Source organism: Phocoena phocoena, chromosome 8 (assembly GCF_963924675.1).
Source record: "Phocoena phocoena chromosome 8, mPhoPho1.1, whole genome shotgun sequence".
NCBI classification, from domain to species: Eukaryota; Metazoa; Chordata; class Mammalia; order Artiodactyla; family Phocoenidae; genus Phocoena; species Phocoena phocoena.
Genome location: NC_089226.1, coordinates 78924610 through 78948556, shown reverse-complemented (window position 1 = coordinate 78948556; position 23947 = coordinate 78924610). Strand labels below are relative to the sequence as shown.

General features: G+C 36.9%; 1 protein-coding gene across 1 annotated transcript in view; it reads left to right on the top strand.

Annotated features, from left to right (window-relative positions):
- The window catches only part of SLC5A12 (solute carrier family 5 member 12), a 48754-nt gene that overhangs the window by 5699 nt on the left and 19108 nt on the right, over nucleotides 1-23947 (top strand). The window contains exons 2-8 of the mRNA XM_065882178.1: nucleotides 5654-5719; nucleotides 6981-7032; nucleotides 9440-9507; nucleotides 13628-13782; nucleotides 13900-14040; nucleotides 18728-18857; nucleotides 20258-20346. Of these exons, the coding sequence (XP_065738250.1) occupies nucleotides 5654-5719; nucleotides 6981-7032; nucleotides 9440-9507; nucleotides 13628-13782; nucleotides 13900-14040; nucleotides 18728-18857; nucleotides 20258-20346 (701 nt within the window). The remainder of the gene's footprint in view (nucleotides 1-5653; nucleotides 5720-6980; nucleotides 7033-9439; nucleotides 9508-13627; nucleotides 13783-13899; nucleotides 14041-18727; nucleotides 18858-20257; nucleotides 20347-23947) is intronic.

Genomic DNA, 23947 nt, shown 5'->3' with positions numbered 1-23947 from the left:
GATTTGCATTTCTCTAATGATTAATGATGTTGAGCATTCTTTCATGTGTTTGTTGGCATTCTGTATATCTTCTTTGGAGAAATGTCTATTTACGTCTTCTGCCCATTTTTGGATTGGGTTGTTCGTTTTTTTGTTATTGAGCTGCATGAGCTGCTTGTAAATTTTGGAGATTAATCCTTTGTCAGTTGCTTCATTTGCAAATATTTTCTCCCATTCTGAGGGTTGTCTTTTGGTCTTGTTTATGGTTTCCTTTGCTGTGCAAAAGCTTTGAAGTTTAATTAGGTCCCATTTGTTTATTTTTGTTTTTATTTCCATTACTCTAGGAGGTGGGTCAGAAAGCATCTTGCTGTGATTTATGTCAGAGAGTGTTCTGCCTATGTTTTCCTCTAAGAGTTTGATAGTTTCTGGCCTTACATTTAGGTCTTTAATCCATTTTGAGCTTATTTTTGTGTATGGTGCTAGGGAGTGATCTAATCTCATACTTTTACATGTACCTATCCAGTTTTCCCAGCACCATTTATTGAAGAGGCTGTCCTTTCTCCACTGTACATTCCTGCCTCCTTTATCAAAGATAAGGTGTCCATATGTGCGTGGGTTTATCTCTGGGCTTTCTATCCTGTTCCATTGATCTATCTTTCTGTTTTTGTGCCAGTACCATACTGTCTTGATTACTGTAGCTTTGTAGTATAGTCTGAAGTCAGGGAGCCTGATTCCTCCAGCTCCTTTTTTCGTTCTCAAGATTGCTTTGGCTTTTCACGGTCTTTTGTGTTTCCATACAAATTGCGAAATTTTTTATTCTAGTTCTGTGAAAAATGCCAGTGGTAGTTTGATAGGGATTGCATTGAATCTGTAGATTGCTTTGGGGAGTACAGGCATTTTCACAATGTTGATTCTTCCCATCCAAGAACATGGTATATCTCTCCATCTATTTGTATCATCTTTAATTTCTTTCATCAGTGTCTTATAATTTTCTGCATACAGGTCTTTTGTCTCCTTAGGTAGGTTTATTCCTAGATATTTTATTCTTTTTGTTGCAATGGTAAATGGGAGTGTTGTCTTGATTTCACTTTCAGATTTTTCATCATTATTATATAGGAATGCCAGAGATTTCTGTGCATTAATTTTGTATCCTGCTACTTTACCAAATTCATTGATTAGCACTAGTAGTTTTCTGGTAGCATCTTTAGGATTCTTTATGTATAGTATCATGTCATCTGCAAACAGTGACAGCTTTGCTTCTTCTTTTCCGATTTGGATTCCTTTTATTTCCTTTTCTTCTCTGATTGCTGTGGCTAAAACTTCCAAAACTATGTTGAATAAGAGTGGTGAGAGTGGGCAACCTTGTCTTGTTCCTGATCTTAGTGGAAATGCTTTCAGTTTTTCACCATTGAGGATGATGTTTGCTGTGGGCTTGTCATATATGGCCTTTATTATGTTGAGGAAAGTTCCCTCTATGCCTACTTTGTGGAGGGTTTTTATCATAAATGGGTGTTGAATTTTGTCGAAAGCTCTCTGCATCTATTGAGATGGTCATATGGTTTTTCTCCTTCAGTTTGTTAATATGGTTTATCACATTGATAGATTTGCGTATATTGAAGAATCCTTGCATTCCTGGAATAAACCCCACTTGATCATGGTGTATAATCCTTTTAATGTGCTGTTGGATTCTTTTTGCTAGTATTTTGTTGAGGATTTTTGCATCTATGTTCATCAGTGATATTGGCCTGTGGTTTTCTTTCTTTGTGACATCCTTGTCTGGTTTTGGTATCAAGGTGATGGTGGCCTCGTAGAATGAGTTTGGGAGTGTTCCTCCCTCTGCTATATTTTGGAAGAGTTCGAGAAGGATAGGTGTTAGCTCTTCTCTAAACGTTTGATAGAATTCACCTGTGAAGCCATCTGGTCCTGGGCTTTTATTTGTTGGGAGATTTTAAATCACAGTTTCAATTTCAGTGCTTGTGATTGGTCTGTTCATATTTTCTATTTCTTCCTGATTCAGTCTTGGCAGGTTGTGCATTTCTAAGAATTTGTCCATTTCTTCCAGATTGTCCATTTTATTGGCATAGAGTTGCTTGTAGTAATCTCTCATGATTTTTTTTATTCCTGCAGTGTCAGTTGTTACTTCTCCTTTTTCATTTCTAATTCTATTGATTTGAGTCTTCTCCCTTTTTATCTTGATGAGTCTGGCTAGTGGTTTATCTATTTTGTTTATCTTCTCAAAGAAACAGCTTTTAGTTTTATTGATCTTTGCTATCGTTTCCTTCATTTCTTTTTCATTTATTTCTGATCTGATTTTTATGATTTCTTTCCTTCTGCTAGCTTTGGGGTTTTTTTGTTCTTCTTTCTCCTATTGCTTGAGGTGCAAAGTTAGGTTGTTTATTCGAGGTGTTTCCTGCTTCTTAAGATGGGCTTGTTTTGCTATAAACTTCCCCCTTAGAACTGCTTTTGCTGCATCCCATAGGTTTTGGGTCATTGTGTCTCCATTGTCATTTGTTTCTAAGTATTTTTTATTTCCTCTTTGATTTCTTCAGTGATCACTTCATTATTAAGTAGTGTATTGTTTAGCCTCCATGTGTTTGTATTTTTTACAGATCTTTTCCTGTAATTGATATCTAGTCTCATGGCGTTGTGGTCAGAAAAGATACTTGATACAATTTCAATTTTCTTAAATTTACCAAGGCTTGATTTGTGACCCAAGATATGATGTATCCTGGAGAATGTTCCATGAGCACTTGAGAAAAATGTGTATTCTGTTGTTTTTGGATGGAGCGTCCTATAAATATCAATTAAGTCCATCTTGTTTAATGTATCATTTAAAGCTTGTGTTTCCTTATTTATTTTCATTTTGGATGATCTGTCCATGGGTGAAAGTGGGGTGTTAAAGTCCCCTACTATGAATGTGTTACTGTCGATTTCCCCTTTTATGGCTGTTAGTATTTGCCGTATGTATTGAGGTGCTCCTGTGTTGGGTGCATAAATATTTACAATTGTTATATCTTCTTCTTGGATCGATCCCTTGATCATTATGTAGTGTCCTTCTTTGTCTCTTTTAATAGTCCTTATTTTAAAGTCTATTTTGTCTGATATGAGAATTGCTACTCCAGCTTTCTTTTGGTTTCCATTTGCATGGAATATCTTTTTCCATCCCCTTACTCCTTACTTCTTTAAAAATATTTTCCTCATAGCTGGTGCCCTCAGTCACACATCCACCGGATTATTACCTGACTCACAGTGTACTGAATGTGTTGTCTGAAGAAAGATGGTCTGAAAATAAGGTGGTTCTTTCCTTGGGGGAAGGGTTGAGCAGTAAATTGGGAGATGTGGATTAGTGTGAAACTGAGTCACAATTCTGTCAAGAGGAGTCTTTTCCAGGGTTTCAAAGAAGGTTCCACCTTAAGCCATCAATCAACACTTACTTATGTATCACTTCTAGGAAAAGGACACATCAGTAAACTCCTGGGTTAATCAGAATGATTTTTCTTAAATTAGGTAAGAACTACTACCAATTAGAAATTATTACCAAGAACTACCACCAGGATATTAAGTCCTCAAGTCATTTGCTACTTTTAACGTTTATTTTGTTCATTCAGTACATGTTTATCATGCACTGGAAGACAAATACTAGTGCCTTCTAGAATATTTGTTCAGGAATACCTTTCTTGACCTCCAACAGTAAATCAGATCCATCTGTTTAGTGTGTTCACAGCTCCCTGTAACTTTTCTTTTAGTACATACCATCACTGTAACTACTTTAGTATAAATTTGTTAATGGTCTCCTCTAATCTGTAAAATCTTTTGTGACATGAACTATATAATATTTGCTATCATTGTATAGCAGAATGCCATATAGAGGGCAAGTAATAAATATTTGTTAAATGAATGAATACATGAAAGACGAAGATAAAATAAAATAAGACCCTGTTTACATGTACCAGGGAAAGTAAGTGTGGTAAGCTGAAAAATGCATCCCCCTCCCTCTAAAAATCATAATAAATGTTCTAATCCCAGGAACCTGTGACTGATACCTTATATGGTTTAGAAAAAGAGATCTTTGTAAAGTTGAATAAATTAAGGATCTTGAGATGGAGAGATTATCCTGGTTAAACCAGGTAGGCCTTAAGTACAAACACATTTATATGAGGGAGGCAGAAGGAGATTTGACAGACAGAAGAAAAGGCAGTGTGACCAAAGAGGCAGAGATTAGAGTGATAAAGCTAAAAGCTAAAGGACTGCCTGCAGCCACCAAAAACCCCAAAGAAGCAAATTCTTCCCTAAGACCTCCAGAGGGAGCAGAGCCCTGCCAACACTTTGATTTTGGCCCAGTGAAATTGATTTTGAACTCCTGGCTTCCAGAACTGTAAGAGAACACAGTTCTGTTGCATTAAGCCACCAAATTTGTGATATTTTGTTACAGTAGCCATACGAAACAAATACAGTAAGGTATGCGAATCCAACACTAAAATACAAGGCAGAAGGTGATCAAGTGTTATTACATATGAAAAAAGTTTAATATAGTTGCCCTAAATGCTCAGAGGAGAAAGTATGAGGAGGAACAGGAATGGCAATTGGGCTATCCTTTTGTTTGTTTTTTTTAACATTTTTATTGGAGTATAATTGCTTTACAGTGGTGTGTTAGTTTCTGCTTTATAACAAGGTGAATCAGCTGTATATATACATATGTTCCCATATCTCTTCCCTCTTGCATCTTCCTCCCTCCCACTCTCCCTATCCCACCCCTCCAGGTGGTCACAAAGCACCGAGCTGATCTCCCTGTGCTATGCGGCTTCTTCCCACTAGCTATCTACCTTACGTTTGGTAGTGTATATATGTCCATGTCACTCTCTGACTTTGTCACAGCTTACCTTTCCCTCCCCATATCCTCAGGTCCATTCTCTAAGAATTGGTGAATTTGGAGAGAGGGAGGCTCTCTCACAATGAAAATCTGTCTACACAAAGGACAAATCTGCAGAGTACAAAGCATGCTGGTTGAATTATACATAATGATTTTATGTGGAGAGTAAATCATGTGAGGGTTAGTGATGTGAGCTAAGACAGGAAGAGTGTGGCTCAGACAGTAGAGGGTTTAGAATGTCAAGCCTGGGATGTGCATTTTGTTTTGTCAATGATAGAGAATCACTGGAAAGTTTGAGGAAAAGCATGACATGACCAGAGCTCTGCTTTAGGAGAATCAATGCAGCAGGTGTGTGGTTGGTGGAATGAGTGGGCAAGGCTTGGAATTAGAGAGGTCAGTTAGGGGGCTACTGCATTGATCTGGGAAAGAGGAAAGGAAGGCCTGAGCTGAATTTGGGAACAGTGGGGATATAAAAGGAAATAATGGCTTTAGCATATCCACTAGGAAGAGCCCTGGATAATGAGCCAGAAAATCTGGTTTTTATTGAAGCAATAACAATTTAAAAATAAAAAACATTTATCTTTGACCATCAAGGGAAGCTTGAGCAAAAATTGAGTTTTACTATATCTTTGACTTTAAATAATCCAAATTTGTTTCCTTTTCTCCCAAGTACAGATAGCGTAAAATCATGTTATAAACTAAGCACTAAACTCAGAGAAATACCAAGAAAACAGAAAACCTTCTTAGCAGCCCTTACATAAAACTTGCTGATTCTTTGCATGTCTTTCTCTCTGTTCTTTCTAGTACTTACAACTACGATTCAACAAACCAGTTCGCTATGCAGCCACAGCCATCTATATTTTGCAGACGGTAAGGGGTAAGGATTGCTGCAGAGGTGGATTGGGGAGTGACAAGTATGGGTTTGTTTATTTCAGGGGGCAATTAACACAATTAAAGGAAAGATTCAACACTAAGAAGAAACTACTTTCTTCTAAGGATAGCACTTTCAAGACAAATGATTCTATCAAGGTATTTCCACATTTCATAGACCCCATATATCTGTACAAATAATGACAAACAAATATATATATATATATATATATATATATATATATATATATATATATATATATATATAAAATAAACCACCAAGGGAATAAAAGCTTTTTCTTAAATTTACTTTGAACTCTTATTTAACCTGTTCAAGTTGCTTTTGATATGAAATGATCTGGTAACTAATTCTGTTTTGTTTTGTTTTTTTACTAGTAAACTATGTTGAACCAGAAATACCCGTTTTGCTGAAAATCTGTTTAAGACTATACTCTCAAACCAATATTCCCACATTCCCCTTTTGGACTCCTCTCCTGGGTTCTAGGGTGCCCTCTTTCTGCTCCACACTTGCCTGTGGGACACCCTCAATGCATTTCCCGTGACTCACCAAGAACTTTCTGCTAGAAGTTAACTCCCTTCTCTTTTCTAATCAAAACTCCCACTCACTGACTGAAGGATTTAAGAACAAGAAAAGGAGGGAAACACTGCTCCTTGACCTGTCCGTAGATATTTGCCTTTTAAAACCCCGCATGGATCTCTAAATGGTGAAATTTCATTTAAAATTAAATGGGACTCCATCCACTTCCATCGGTGTAGTAGCTGCAGGTCTGGGAGCTTGAAGATATACACCCTATGAAGATCACCCATGTTGATAGTTTTCCCTACGTGGTGCTCTAATCACGGATTATTTCCATCTCCACTCTAAAATTTATATTTCAAATTGCTAAAATGTGTTTGTGTCACGGTGATATGTGTATGATGGGGTAGTGGAAGGGTGAATCAAAAGCTTAACTTGAACCCTATTTTCATATCCTTCAGAAATATACCAGATCTAGCCATAAAATCTCAAAATATGCAGCCATCTTAAAAGTCCAACACTCTTCCTCCATCGCATGCTTATTATCCCTTCTGCAAATTAGTTACAGTAGCCAAGGATTTCAAAACAAGAGTGCCTGGGGTTGAACTGTTTGATGAAGAAGTTTAAGGAAATGTAGCTCTAAGGTCATAAGGAATTTTTTAGGCAGACTTACTTTCTGTGTCACTTTTCTCACTGTTCATCTGATTCTTGTCTCTCCACCAGATTCTCTACACAGGAGTGGTGGTGTATGCTCCTGCTCTGGCCCTCAATCAAGGTGAGCTAGCGACACTCTCTTGCACTGTCCAACATTTTTATACATGCCTTGTCACCTTGAGAAATATACACACAACATCTTGTTGAGGAGACATTCCTGTGGTTAGGGTGCTTGAATTACTGTAGTTGTCACAACATAAAGCTCTATAAACTGAATATTGAAAACAATGTAAATAACTAGTTACTTGATTTTATCCACATGGTTCCAAACACCCAATGTGATTATTGCTTGTTTTCTAATCACTGAAGTTATGGCAATTTTTCTTTGAAGTATGGTTGATTTACAGTATGTTTTGTTAGATTGTACATCAAAGTTATTCAGTTGTATATATTTTTTTGCAAGTTATTTTCCATTATAAGTTATTACAAGATATTGAATATAGTTCCTTGTGCTATACAGTAAATCTTTGTTGTTTATCTTTTTTTTTCTATTGGAGTATAGCTGCTTTACAATATTGTGTTAGTTTCTGCTATACAATGAAGTGAATCAGCTATAAGTATACATATATCCCCTCCCTGTTGGACCTCCCTCCCACCCTCCCCCCCAATCCCACCCATCTAGGTCATCACAGAGCACTGAGCTGATCTCCCTGTGCTATACAGCAGGTTCCCACTAGCTGCCTATTCTACGCATGGTAGTGTACATATGTCAATCCTAATCTCCCAATTCATTCCACCCTCCCCTTCCCCACCCCCCATGTTCACATGTCTGTTCTCTACATCTGCATCTCTATTCCTGCCTTGCAAATAGGTTCATCTGTACCATTTTTCTAGATTCCACATATATGTGTTAATATACAATATTTGTTTTTCACTTTCTGACTTACTTAACTGTGTATGACAGTCTCTAGGTCCATCCACACTCTACAAATGACCCAATTTCATTCTTTTTTATGGCTGAGTAATATTCCAGTGTGTATATGTACCACATCTTCTTTAACCATTTGTCTGTCGTTGGATATTCAGGTTGTTTTCATGTCCTGATTATTGTATATAGTGCAATGAACACTGGGATACCTGTGTCTTTTTTTTTTTTTTTATACAGCATGTTCTTATTAGTAATCTATTTTATACATATTAGTATATACATGTCAATCCCAATCTCCCAATTCATCCCACCACTGCCACCCCCACCCCCACTCTCCCCCCTTGGTATCCATACGTTTGTTCTCTACATCTGTGTCTCTATTTCTGCCTTGCAAACCGGTTCATCTGTACTTTTCTTCTAGATTCCAAATATATGCGTTAACCGACAATATTTGTTTTTCTCTTTCTGACTTACTTCACTCTGTATGACAGTTTCTAGGTCCATCCATGTCTCTAAAATAACCCAATTTCATTCCTTTTTATGGCTGAGTAATATTCCATTGTGTATGTGTACCACATCTTCTTTAACCATTCATCTGTCTATAGGCATTTAGGTTGCTTCCATGACCTGGCTATTGTAAATAGTGCTGCAATGAACACTGGGGTGCATGTGTCTGTTTGAAGTATGGTTTTCTCAGGATATATGCCCAGTAGTGGGATTGCTGGGTCATATGGTAATTCTATTTTTAGTTTTTTAAGGAACCTCCATACTGTTCTCCATAGTGGTTGTATTAATTTACATTCCCACCAACAGTGCAAGAGGGTTCCCCTTTCTCCACACCCTCTTCAGCATTTACTTTTGTAGATTTTTTCATGATGGCCATTCTGACCGGTGTGAGGTATGTATAGTAGTGTGTTTCAGTAATCTCATACTACTAACTTATTCCTACTCCTTCCCTTTCTCCTTTGGTAACAGTAAGTTTGACAATTTTGTATGGTACATACACAACCACTAAATAAGGTCATCTATAATATACGGTCCTTTCTCAGCAATCTCATGAAGTTGGTACTCTGAATACATGAGCAAAATGTGCTTGTAGTAATTATTTTAAGATTTATACCTGACCCCTCTGAAAGAAGAATCCTATGGATAAAAAGGAAAGAAGAAACAAAAGTGAAAGAAATTTAATAATAATACCTGTAATATTAGAAGTCCTCAGTATTCAATTTAATTGTGCTATGTGATTATAATGAGAAATATTTATTCATGGTCAACGTTTAGGTGGTTTCAAAATACTCAGACTAACTTTGTTAAGAAAAACAAACAGACAAACAATTGGGGCAGAGATTGGAAGCTCTAGAATCTTAAGAGGAATAATTTGGCTTTTAGCATTACATGAAAATTATGGGCTGGGTTGAGGCATAATAATGTAATAAAATAATCTTTATCAGAGGTGAGAAAATTTAATGAGACAACTCTAATTTGATTTCCATTTGCACACAAAGAACACAGACAAAAATATTGTGACTTTTTCCTCATAAAGTTTGTTCTTTTACTTTCCTTAGAGAAACTTCTTTCAATATTTTTTCTCCTTTCATAGTGACTGGGTTTGATCTCTGGGGCTCTGTGTTTGCAACGGGAATTGTTTGCACATTCTACTGTACCCTGGTATGTATCTGGCTGTGAAAAAGTATTTAGCACTATCTCCTAATATGGGATAAGGGCTAATTTCTAACAACAGGGCATCTAAGTATAGCAGAAATTGCTATTCCACAATTAAATAAAAATATGCTGGCTTATCTATCACAGTTTCCAGAGGAAGGTGTCATTGTTTTGTTTAAAATTCTTTTCGGTACCAACCATTAATAGAATTTTGGGCTCTGGGCTCATTTGAGAAAGCCATGGCTAAGGGAAGATTTAATGACAGAAATATCTCCGTGTTCGGAGGGTAGGTGACCATATACAACTACTGAGAAAAAAAATATGTGCTCATTAACAGTGATTATAAAACATAGGTAGCATTTATACTTCACTGTCTACTGGTTGAGGAATACAAAATGCATGAACGATCAAGGATGGCTGGTATTTTGTAAAACTGAGATTCCACAACTTGTTTTTGTCTCTTATAGATGGATAAGTTTGGATTACATTTAACATTTGGTCTTACACATGGTCAGTTTTAACCAAGGAACCTGGGTGGTATTGGCAATTATATTTATATAATTGTTACAATCGGTTTAGTTCAACAAACGTTCATTGAGCACCTATTATTTGCCATGCCCTGCAATAGAAATCTTTATTCTTCTGAGTCATTGGTATCATATATGGAGGCTTTAAGTAACCAGGTAAGAATGTGGCAATGGTCCCCAGATAGCTGGATTCTCCTTCCTCCTTTACAAAGAAAAATAAAGTAATTGATATATTATCACATAGCACCATCCATGTACTTTGGCCTTGTGTGCATATCACTTACTCTTTTAACATATATCATGATAACATACAATTTAAAAATGCTCTTATCTCTATTTTCATACTTGCAAATCCCACCATTTCTTTGCACTACAGTTTTATCTTATTTTTTTTCCATTCCATTCTCACTACCATAATTCTATTCCAGACATACTCCTCCTACCTAAATTAAAAATAGTCTCCTATTCCTTACATGTCTGGCCGTATGTAACAGATTAGTGACTCTGAAGTAACTTCCCATAGGAGGATAAATAGATGCATTGTTTAGCAACAGTAATGGAAACCAGAAACAATGGAATAATATCTTCAAAACACTGAAGGAAAACAATTGTCAGTTATAATTGTGTATTTAGCAAAACTATCTTTCAGAAACTGACTGTCAAGAACTGAGAGAAATTACCTCTAACATATCGTCCCCTGAGAAAAACCTAGAGGAAATACTGTGGGAAGAAGGAAAATTATCAAATTTTTGATGGAAGAAGTAATGATAAGAAAATAAAATAGTAAACATTTAGTAAGTCTAGTCAAACAATTTCCATTGCTTAATGAAAACAACAATAATTTTATAGTATGGTATAATTTATATAGTATCTAATAATATAGTTTATAATATAATAATAATGATTACTATTATATGTAATTTTGCGATTAAGAAAAAGAATAACCTTCATTTGGACATCAATAGCATGTAAATCAGGAAGAGAGTAATTAGACTTAAAGATTTTTTTTTTTTTTTTTTTGCGGTACGCGGGCCTCTCACCGCTGTGGCCTCTCCCGTTGTGGAGCACAGGCTCTGGACGTGCAGGCTCAGCGGCCATGGCTCACGGGCCCAGCCGCTCTGCGGCATGTGGGATTTTCCCGGACCGGGGTGCGAACCCGTGTCCCCTGCGTCGGCAGGCGGACTCTCAACCACTGCGCCACCAGGGAAACCCCTTAAAGATTTTTTTAATCCTTGAATTGCTGGGGATTAAGACATTTTAAAAATTTAGACTCTAAATGAAAAATTCGTGGCAAAATTTCAAGCGGACTCATTTAAATAAAACAATCAGAGTAGAAAAAGGGAATTAAAACAAAGCAAAATAAAACTGCAATCGATTTAAGCAAGAGAAGAAAAAAATACAGAAAAAGTAGAACAAATAGAAACCAAAAAGATGTCAGAAACAAGTCTGGATACTTTAATAATCACAATATACAAAAATAAACTAAATGTACTACCTCTTAATTGATTTCAGTGTTTCCCTCCACCCTGCATGCCTCTGTTAACTTAATCTTCTTAAAACATCCATCTCTTCAGGCCACTTGACTGACCTAATTCTCTCCTTGCTTCCCATTGTTCACAGGATAAAGTGTAAACTTCTTAACCTAGTGTTGGAAATCTTTCGGTCTGTGAGTCAATCAACCCATCTAACCTCTTCTCACCACACCTTTGTTCCACCTCCTACCTCTTGCCGGAACACAAGCTTCAATGTCTCACCAAACTGATGGCTCATTTATCTAACACTTTTGCTCATAGAGCAGTTTCTTTACTCTGTTAATCCTGTGGATGTGTAGCCTAGCTAAGATAACCAGTGGAAGAGATTTAAAAAAAAAAGAAAAAAAGAAAGAAGTGATTCCTGCCATCCAAGAGTTTACAATCTAGGGAGGTAAACAGTAGAACCAAAACAACAGACTGATTAAAATACCTAAGTGACACTCAAGGCACAGTCAGGATTGTAGATGAGTGGTGTGTGGGCGTGTGTGTCTCTTGCTGTATGAAGGAGTCATAGAATCAGAGAAGTTTTCATGGTAGCTTATAGTTACCTTAATCTGCCTTTTGAAGCACATTTGTTAAAGTGGTGATGAAGTGGTTTGTTCTCTTGCCCCAGGTCTAGCTCAAGTTCAAGTTTATGCATATAAACCATGCCAAGTAGCCTCTGAAAACTGAGGTCTTTGATATTTGGTCTTCATATCACTAAAATATGATATTGTGATTTGGGTTTAGAAGTCTTAATGTCTTTAAAGAAAATCAAAATACCACTCTTGGAAGGTGGAAGTAAGAGATTGAATATTTCTCAAATTGGAAATAGAACAGAATATAGAAATACAATACATGTGGAAGGGACTTTTATGTCTATTTTTAAATTGCATTTTAACTTTACACAAGAAATGATGAGACAAATCCAGTGTCTTCTTTCTTCTCAAGATAAAGATGATGCCTGTCATCTTTTCACAGAAGTTCTTGACACTCTGGGGGAGTAACCGGGGGTAATTCTATGTCTCAACGTTAAAAATACCACATCCTTTCATTCACATAGTGCTTATTCATTTTCAAAGTACTTTAAAAATATATCACTTCATTTAATCTTTCCTAATTTGCTCATGGCACCTTTGCCATGTTCCTAAGGGATTCTCCAGCAGCCTCTTTCTTTCCTCCTTTCTTCTTGCCCACATAGTCCCAACTAGAATTGTACATTGGAATCACCTGGGGAGCTGTAAAAACACTTAGAACTGGGTCCCAGCCCAGACCTCAATTTATTCAGAATTCCTGCAGATGGGGCTCAGTCACTGGTTTTTTTGTTTGTTTGTTTCCAAATTCCCCAAGTGACTCTAAGAAGGATCCAGGTTTGATAACCACTGCTCTAACCTATTGCTGAATCACTGTCTCCAGAGGTCTACTGTTAGATTCACCCTCCTGACACTCTGGTTTGCTCACCTCATTATTTGACCATCCTCTAGCTCTTAAAACACCTTTCTCCATGAGTGTCTGGAATCTATCATTCCTTCCTAGTTCTTTTCTTCTTTTTCAGTAGCCTACCATCTCAGTTTCCCCAAATTTATTCACTGCACTAAATTTACAAAAAATAAAATCTCAAATTGTACAAGCAAGTCCCAGGTGATCATCCTCAATAAACCTGGCACATAAAAGGTGCTCAGTGATGAAAGAAAGAAAGAAAGGAAGGGAGGGAGGAAGGAAGGAAGGAAGGAAGAAAGAAAGAAAGAAAGAAAGAAAGAAAGAAAGAAAGAAAGAAAGAAAGAAAGAAAGAAAGAAAGAAAAGAAAGAAAGAAAGAAGGAAAGAAAGAAGGAAGAAAGAAGGAAAGAAAGAAAGGAAATAGAGAAAGAAAGAGGGAGAGAGAGAAAGAGAGAGGGATGGAGGGAGGGAGGGAGGGAGGGAGGGAGAGAGAAAGAGAGAGAGATTGAGAAAGAGGGAGGGAGGAGGGAGAGAAGGGGGAAGAAAGGGAGAAAAGGGAGAAAGAAAGATGCATTAGCAGAGAGGCTGTGCAGAAATGGAAGAGTTGAGGCTTCATTTTTAAGAACTCACATCCATTCTCTTCATTTCAGGGAGGACTAAAAGCAGTGGTGTGGACCGACGCATTTCAGATGGTTGTCATGACTGTGGGCTTCTTAACAGTTCTCATTCAAGGATCAGCCGATGCTGGTGGATTACACAATGTATTAGAGCAATCAGCAAATGGATCTCGACTAAATATATTTGAGTATGTCCAATGCTACTTTTTCTTTTATAAAGATTTAGCCATACGACCTCATCACCTAAAATAATATTTGGGCATCAGAGGAATGTATTTGTTCACTCACTTCTCTCTGCCTCATAGCTTTGATGTAGATCCTCTCAGGAGGCACACTTTTTGGACAATCTCAGTGGGAGGAACTTTTACATGGCTTGGAATCTATGGAGTTAATCAGTCGACCATCCAGCGATGCATCTCTTGCAAAACAGAAAAACATGCCAAGCTGTGAGTTATTAATGAACATTTCAATGTTTTTTCTCTGTGCTTTATATGCTTCAAATGTGTTTGTGTGTGTGCGTAAAAGAGAGAAAGAAACAAAGATTCATTTAACCCTTTCAACAATTTTTTGAGGGAGGCATTACTATTCCGTTCTCCACAAGGAAGTGGTAGTGCTGGGATTTGAACTTAGATCTTTCTGTCTGCCTTTGCTCACCATCATTTGCTGCTTTCATTTGCTGAGAAATTACTGGGTTAAATTAGGTGCTGTGGGAAGCAATGCAGAAAGAAGGAGCACATATTTCTTACTTACAGTTTCTGTGATGAGATGGCCCTCATCACTATTTCCATCCAGCATGTGGTCTCTTCAATTACTATTTTTATTTTGATGGATGTACGGTAAAAGTTTCCAAGGAGACGTTAAAAGAAGAAAACCCAAGGTAATGAAGCAAGTCGTAACAGAGCTTCAGCTGCACCAACTCCTGCCCGGATAACCAGTCACCAGTTTTACCAGGTCTGCTTACTCTGAAGGACTCCACAGAGTTGCAACTTAAGGCTTTATAAAACCAAGCAATTCATCCCACCTTCTAGAATGGAGACCAAAGGAAGTTATGCACTTTTATTTTTTTTTGTAAAACTGGCAGAAATAAGCTAGAATTTCATTGAAAATGGGCATTTCATCCTCATTGCTGCTACCCAAGGTTCCAGCCTCTGCAGACTTGTCAGAATGCCGTTAACTTTTCTTGGAGTGAGAAACAGCCATTATGAATATTTCCACAACTGATCATAAAATACTTCCAATGCATAGTTTCTTATTTAGACAGAATAATGGATATGGATATGGTTCAACATTTCGTAACTTGAATTTCAAAAGGGAATATATTACTTACATAGTTAACATACCCTCAGAAGGAAGAAGTGAAAACATTATCTACTGTTCTATCAATTCACTAGTAACATATTCATATCCTATTACAATAAATAATATTAAACTCTCTACACATGTGATCACCACTTTCACAAATAGTTGAATTACTAAAAATGTATTTAGGATCAAATATCATTTTATCTTAAAATTCACTTAAAATTAGAATTCATTTAAAATTCTGCGTTAAAATAAATTAGAGTTGACGATATCTGATAAGGGAAGAATCATTAGGTGAAATAAATAATAATTCTCTGTTAAATCAAGGGTTTTTTTAAATCTTATGTGATTGTGTTATACTGTTTATTCTTGTGAGCATACCTAATTTCTCCCTATTATTATAATAGTACCTAAAAGTTAAGAAATGTATTTTTTTCATCATTTTTTCAAGAGGCCAAGAATAGTACTTTGTGCTTATTAAATATTGATTACTTATTGAACAAAGTAATGCTTCAAGAAGGTCATGCTTGAACGTGTAAGCACATAAATGGACACATATATACATAAGAATTTATGTGTGTGTTTGCATGTGTAGGGGTGTATATATGTATATTCCGGCATGTGTACTTGTGCTTGTGTATCTTTAGATCTTGTTTAGTGGATTGGTTTAAACTAAGCCACCCATTCATAATAGTTTCTTGGAATTTGTTACATTAGTATTTGATGGGTATGAAAACTGTCAGAAAAGGAGAGATACTCATGAAAGAAAAAATATATATAATTTCCTAAGCATTTAGGACTGCCATTCCTGGTTCCACCCATCCCCACTCCCATGGAAGGACCAGAGCTATGATGGGAATTTTGTTAGAATAAGGAAAGATGAAAAAATAAAAACTGTCTTTGGAAAAGACTTCCCTGTAAGAATCTTAGTTGATTTAGCTGATACAATTCAGGAGCGAGAAATCAGTCCAAATGGTCAGCATGGTTGAAGTGCACACAGCTGGAGGGGAGACTGCTATAGTGGGGATCTAGTGGGACCTCTCATTTGTCACGCAACTGGAGCCTCAAGGACACTTCCAGGGCAACTGGGGTCCACTCAGAGCCAGCTGCCAACAGACTCTTATTTAGGAGACTCTATAGAATGTTGATTACGTGCATCACTTCTGCTCAATTATCTGAGAGCCTGATGTAATTAGGACATTCCATCAGGGTTTAGAAAAATCTCTGCATCATAGGTAGGTGAAAATACATCCATAAAGTTCATACTGAATGTGGCCATAGGTTAAAACCAGAAGTGACCCATTATAGATACATTTAATTGCATGGCCAGAATGGTGATTACTCACTAAAGACAGCTTCATCTTAGACCAGATCTTCTTCAAACTTAGGAATAGTATCACTTACCAAATCATTTTAGACGTGCTCCCTGGAAGCTGCTTTGGACGCTTTTGTTTCTAGACTTCAGTTTACATTTCAGGACTGCAGTTAGAAGATGATGCTGTGACGGCAGGAGAAGCTGGTGCAGGTTACCACATCCCTTCCCATCACCGTCTCATGTCCCAGCTAAGATGAGCACATCCACACCCAGTCACTTATGTTCTATTCTCTTTGCCTTTGTTTATTTTCTTTATATCTTTTATTGCATCTAAAATCTCCTTGTTTATTTACTTCATTTTGGTGATTATTACTTGCCTCTAATCCCAGAATATCATCTTCATGAAGGTGGGCTCTGGGTTGCTCACTGCTATGTCCTCAGTACCTGGAAGAACCTGGTACATAGTGATGCTTCATAAATATTTTCCGAATGAATCGATGAAGTGGCTTAAGTTGCAAACAGGAGAATTAGCCACGTAGAGAATTAAAGTCTATCTCCAAAGAAAAAAATAAGTTCAAATACAAGGGCTTTAACATTCTATTATACAATTTTGCCACTGATTTCTCATTTCCCATAGTTGACTGGTGAGTTTTTAAAATTGTTTTGAATAATAGCTATATAACCTACATGTGGCTGTATAACCTCTATATATTTTTATGGAGTATAACTCATTCAATCTTCATATTAGTCCTATAATAAGAAGTAAGGCAGGTATGTTAACACTCTTTTTACGAAGGATTTAACTGGCTCAGAGTCTTAGTGACTTGTCTGAAGTCACACAGTTGTTAAGGATAAAGTCTTCTGACTCCAGGTCCGATGCTTTTTCAAAAAAGAAATGATGTAAAGAGTACAACCATATTGTAAAGAATTTCTATCTTTCATTTATTCATTTAATTATTTTTAACAAAATAAAATAATTTATGTCTGCTATGTGCAAGCACGATTGTGTGCTCTGGGGACATAGCCCTGTGTGTGTTCAAGTGGGGTAAACAGGTAATAAACAAATAAATGTATTATACAATTTCAGATAAGGATAAATGCTATAAAGATGTAAAGCCATATAAGGAGTAGAATCTAATGAGAGAGCAGGGAGTGACCTTTCAGGTAAAGAGGCCTATCCAGGATATGGCCTGAGATAAGTTTGAATAGAATTTGTCTAAATGGCAGAAGTAAGAGTACAGCAAATTCAGTTTGCAGATATTGACCATTTCATGTATCAAATGTATTCCCCAAAGGCTATGTCTAAATCAACCTTTTTCAAACAAAAGCAAACAAACAGCTAAAACTCAAAGATAAATATGGTTGGAATAATCCCAAGGAAGGAATTTCAGAAATAATACCCTTTCCTAATGTAAATAATGTAAAATAAAAATTTCCAGATGGGTTGATTATTTAATATATTTGCTTCATATAAGAATACTTTGATTTAAGGGTTTTCTGAAAGTCAGGTACACCTGTACAGCAGGACTTTTAGGGGGCTTTGAAATGAATATGTGTCCTTACATTTGAATGTGAGTGCATCTGAATCCCTTCAAACAATGGCTGGACATTGTTTGAATGAAATGAAACATTCTCAGGAAATGCCTCCTGTTGCTCTTTGGGCCCCCTGCCCCTGAAATTCTCTCCAGAGCAAGATTGTTTGTTCTCTCACTGATCCAGTGTGAGGCCAGCTGACTTTCAAGTCTTCCCTGAGATTTAGAAGATGTGTAATATTTTGACTTTCAAAGAACAGTATGAATACAAAATAACCATAGGATACTACAAATGCACTCAAACTGAAGTTAAACAGAATGTTATAGAATAAAAAGAATTGTTGTAGAATAAAAAGAATTGCTCCAAAGAATGTGGGGAGAATGACTTTAGGTTTTTCATACCTTCTATTGCCTTTTAAAAAACTGAACTTTAAACTTCATCTGATTTAACCTCCAAAGCGAATATTTCCAAAACGTGTCTACTTCTACATTTATCTCATCATTCCTCTGGAATAAAAGATGTTAAAATGAAAGTTGGCTTTCTGACAGCTTCATGAATTGAGTGGGGGGAAATTACTTGAAGTTATATAACATGAGTGATTGATACATGAAATTTCATCCAAGGAAATAGACCTCACACTACACATTGCAACTTTGCAGAAAAGCTATTTCAAAAGCAAACCCATCAAAAATCCACCTTGTTCAAATTTCATAATCAGTCTAAAACTGTAACATGCCCAAACAAAAGAAATGCAAAAGTATAAAAAGTAATGATTTTTAAAAATTGAAATATAATCGACTTGTATTAGTTTCAGGTATATAACTTAGTGACTTGATTTCAAAATATATACATTCTTGAAGGCTATAGAATTTTATTTTATAGCAAAAAGGCCCCCCAGATTTTACCTTGAGTCTTTGGTAATGCCCTGACCACACTGTAATATGACATAGAGTCTACCAGTAGATCCATGTGTTATTTTCTAGAGCCTTGTATTTCAACTTGTTGGGCCTCTGGGTCATTCTGGCATGTGCTGTCTTCTCTGGCTTAATCATGTACTCCCACTTCAAAGACTGTGATCCCTGGACTTCTGGTATCATCTCAGCACCAGACCAGGTATGTGCTCCCTTGGGACCAGTGGGGAACAGCTGAAATGAGTGTGTTTCTGGCCATCGATGCTGAGCCTTTCTCTTTTTTGACCTGGACCTCTAGGTATTTCCCAAACCCCAAAGACTTGATTTCTTTCCTCTCCTCTTGGATGATATTATCACAGATCAGGTTCTAATACTGGGGAGTGAACATGTAAAAAGAAGGTATCTTATCTTGTCCTTGAAGGCAAGGACTGGGGCCAGGGCAGGGCTGGGGAGAGTGGAAGAGGACTTGAACCTATAGCTTTGGTTTTCAATGCCACCATTCAATTCTTTTTTTCTATCCATCACAACGTTGGTTAATGATGCTTTAATCTCAGATTGAACAAAATGACCCTTATTTCTATAATGCTTCTGCTCATGTCTTCTCATTATGGCTTAAACAATATCACCCCAATATATTACAGTAAGCATGATTTTTTAAATTAATTTTTATTGGAGTATAGTTGATTTACAATGTTGTGTTAGTTTCTGCTGTACAGCAAAGTGAATCAGTTATACATATACATATATCCACTCTTTTTTAGATTCTATTCCAATATAGGTCATTACAGAGTATTGAGTTCCCTGTGCTATACAGTAGGTTCCTATTAGTTATCTATTTTATACATAATAGTGTGTATATGTCAGTCCAAATCTCCCAATTTATCCCTCCTCCTCCTTTCTCCCTGGTGATCATAAGTTTGTTTTCTACATCTGTGACTCTACTTCTGTTTTGTAAATAGGTTCATTTGTACCATTATTTTAAGATTCCATATATAAGTGGCATCATATTATATTTGTCTTTCTCTGTCTGATTTATTTTACTCAGTAGGACAATCTCTTGGTCCATCCTTAAAAACTCCATTTCACGGAGAATATTCTCAGGAGGAACTATCATCTCTATCCTCTCCCCCTACATATACAACTGTCCCACTGTGTCCAGTGGCTGCTCCTCTCCCACAAATCTGGCTCCAGAGTAGAACCATAATACCTAGACTCCCTGAAGACCTGTTTTAAGCGTTTGTTTTTAGGATTTAGTTTCTAACATTAAGGGTAAACAGGCAAGAAAATAGCACACATTGCAAACGTAAAAAATGTTAAAAGTTCCTGAATATTCTAAAGTTCATCCAACATTTTCCTTATATGACTGTCCCTTTCCTATCCCTTCCCCTCCCCTACAGCTGCATCTCAGGTCCATGGAACTGGATTGATCATAAACTCATTTGTAGGCATTTAACAACGATAGTCCAGGCAAATTCCTTTATTGTTACTTTGTTTTTTCTTTTGTTTTCCCACCTCCTTTTGCTAAAAAGCTACAATACGGTCCCACATTTCAGACACTGCTGATGAGACCACTAATCCCATCTTGTTTTGCCCCCTCTTCAGCTGATGCCATACTTCGTCATGGAGTTATTTGCCACAATGCCAGGACTCCCAGGACTTTTTGTGGCTTGTGCCTTCAGTGGAACTCTAAGGTTAGTGTATTGACTACACTTGGCAATAACGTTCTGATGATGATGGCGGTGAGGATGGTGATAGCAAGGCAACCAGGATGACAAGGGTAATGGTGGTAGTCATTATCAGTATTACTGAGTACTCACTGTGTGTCAGCTGCCCTGCTGAATGCCTTATATGCATTTGCTCATTAGTTGTCACACATTATATGAGGCCGAAACTACTCGTTATCATCAGCTTACAAATAAGGAAACTAAGATTTAGCAAGGTAGATAACTTACCCATGGTGAGACAGTAAACTACAGAGGTGATATGTAAACCTAGGTCCACCTTTGCACTAGATCTCTCTGTTTATTTTCTCAACCTTGTCTGATGCCAAGTGCCCCCCTGGTTTCGCATCACATGCACACAAGGCAGCTCTCTCTGCTGGCATTTCTCATTCAGCTGCAGTACATTCTTACAGATCTATCCTTTGCAATCCATTCTCTCCATCTTCAATAACACTTAGGCACATCCATATCCAAAATGTAAGAACATCCATATCCAAAATGTAGACATTATTCTAAGTACAAAATTTTTCACACATTTATTCTAACAAATATTTTAGAAGGTTTATATTATGCCAGGCACAGCTGGTGACAGTGGGGATACTTCAGGGAACAAGACTAGCATAAGTATTGCCCTGATATAGAGTTTTCATTCTAGCAGACATGGTATTTTTGAGTATGTTGCACTTCTATTTCATATTAATCAATCCTTTTACATTATGGTTTCTGGGTTCATATCATTCTTATGAAGGCTTCTCCATTCCATATTTATAAATAATCATCCAGATATCATTCTAGTCTATGGCCTTATTAAATGTTAAAATTATTAAATCATCTAGACTATACATGGGGTATAAGAACTGAAGTGGAGTTCCTGACTTATTTTCCTTCTACGTTAGTAGGGAGTTGTCCCATTATTTTTTAGTAAAAAGCCACATTTTCACCACTGACTTGAAATGCTACCTTTATCACATCTTACATTCTTTTATATATTTGGAACTTTTCCTGGATTTTCTTTTATATTCCTTTGATCTATTTGTGTATAGTTATGACAATACTAATAATTTTAGTGACTAAGCTTTAAAGTTTGATTTAAAATATGTTAGGTTAGTATTTATTCATTATATTTTTTTTACAGAATTTCCCTTGATATCAGATTTTTCCTAATTATTTTCAGTTAATTCTATAGAACTTGGGTGTACTCATAATACCGGCAAATACTTTTGAGTTTTCTTCTTTTCTAATAGTGACACTTCTATGTTCACTGTTATGTAATTATGCTTTGAGAACAATGATAAAAAATTGAGGGATTACAGAAATCCTTGTTTTGTTACACACTTTATCTTTTTATTTTATTTTTAAACATATTTATTTATTTTTGGCTGTGTTGGGTCTTTGTTGCTACATCCGGGCTTTCTCTAGTTGCGGCGAGCAGGGGCTACTCTTCCTTGCAGTGCGTGGCCTTCTCACTGCAGTGGCTTCTCTTGTTGTGGGGCATGGGGTCTAGGCTCACGGGCTTCAGTAATTGTGGCAGGTGGGCTCAGTAGTTGTGGCTCGCAGGCTCTAGAGCGCAGGCTAAGTAGTTGTGGCGCACAGGCTTCGTTGCTCCGAGGCATGTGGGATCTTCCCAGACCAGGGCTCGAACCCATGTCCCCTGCATTGGCAGCCAGGATTCTTAACCACTGCACCACCAGGGAAGTGCCTGTTATGCACTTTAAAGGGAATTGTTCTTGGATTTTACCATTAAATATGATTTCAGGTTTTGGTTTAAACTATATTATTTATTTACATTTTAAAATATTTATATAAAACTAATAAAATCATAAAAAAGAACAAAAATGCATATATTTATTCTACTTTAAGAAATATTTTTATCAGGGAGAAATATTGAATTTTGGTAAACTATTGGCATTTTTGAAATGAGTATTTTTTGCTTTTTTAGCTTTTGGCATATTAATATTAATATGTTGACATTTCAAAAATAACGACATCTCTTAATTCATATAATGACTTTAAATTGCTTATGGTATAATTTTAATTTAGTGTTCTGTTGAATTATTTTTACTAATACTCTTTGTAGGATTTTGCATCAGTAATATAAAATCATATTGTCCTGTGGTGTTGGTATTAGTATCTCAAGGAAACTAAGGACAGAAATGATGAACACCAGAGGATCAAACACAAGTAGGGTGACACGCTAGCTTTCATTTTGTCCCTCCCTACAGAGCTTTATTTATTTTTCTTAAAGCTGACTCCAGAATGGAGAAATATAGCTGTCAACAGATTAATTCCTCCATAAGAGAATGGTTGATTCTTTTGATCTCAAGTTCTAAAATTCTAAGAAAGAGACACTGGACAGTACATATTATAGAGAGATTACTATTACTATAACATTAAGGAGGGTGTTGGGTTAGGGAAAGGGAAAGACAAGAGTGGGGGGTAGAGTAAAGAGATGGTGGTTGAGAGATAGGAAAAAAAAGAAAAAACGATTTTCACCATCTTGTAACAGTTTTAGAATCTGATAAATTGACATATAGATAATACGTCTGACCTCAAAAGCAGCCCAACAAAGGTTCTACAAATCTGCTCCCTCTGGGCCAAAATCAGCTTTTTGTTCCCTCTCTCCCAATGGATTCAAGGGTTAACCCTAATGTTCGAAACTTTCAAATGATGGATTTTGAGCCATATATGTTAGGAGCATGGAAGTTTATTTTATTTGATCATCTCCTTTCCTTATTTGACTTGCATGTATCTACAGATAGAAGAGGAGTCTTATAGGGAACATCTATTCTACTAGCTAAAATATTCCCAGTCTAGATGAGGAATTTAATGAGCTTTCATGCTATTCTGCAAAGAAAACTCCAACTTCTTGTGTTTTCTGTCCACTAAGCGAGTTTTAGGGCTATAAGACTGAACTCTGGAAAGTCAGAGAGAGAATATCAGAGCTTTTATGTGCTTTTGGTCTTTGCCTGCTTCCTAGTCTTTTCTTTGCCCCTTTCTCCCTTATTAATTGCATGCTAGTCACACTGGGGCTTCCTGTTGTTGAATGAAACAAGTTTTCCACCTGTAGGCATTTACTTGTAATTTTCCCTTTGTTCTAAAACATCTTTTTCTGAATTTGCATGGGTCCTTTCAGTACCCATCTTTTTTTTTTTTTTTTTTTGTGGTACGCGGGCCTCTCACTGTTGTGGCCTCTCCTGTTGCAGAGCACAGGCTCCAGATGCACAGGCTCAGCGGCCATGGCTCACGGGCCCAGCCGCTCCGTGGCATGTGGGATCCTCCCGGACCGGGGCACGAACCCGCATCCCCCGCATCGGCAGGCGGACTCCCAACCACTGCGCCACCAGGGAAGCCCTTCAGTACCTATCTTAACCATCACTTCCTCAGGGAAGAATATCCTAACTTCATATAGGTTTAGGCCTCTGAAAGACATGAATTCATAGCTCTTTGTTATTTTTCTTCATAACAATTGTATAATTGGTTGTTAAATGTCTATGTCACCAAGTAGAGTGTAAGCTCTATGTCTTTCTGGTTCACCATTGTATGCCTAGTACTCAGAATGAACAGAGGCATA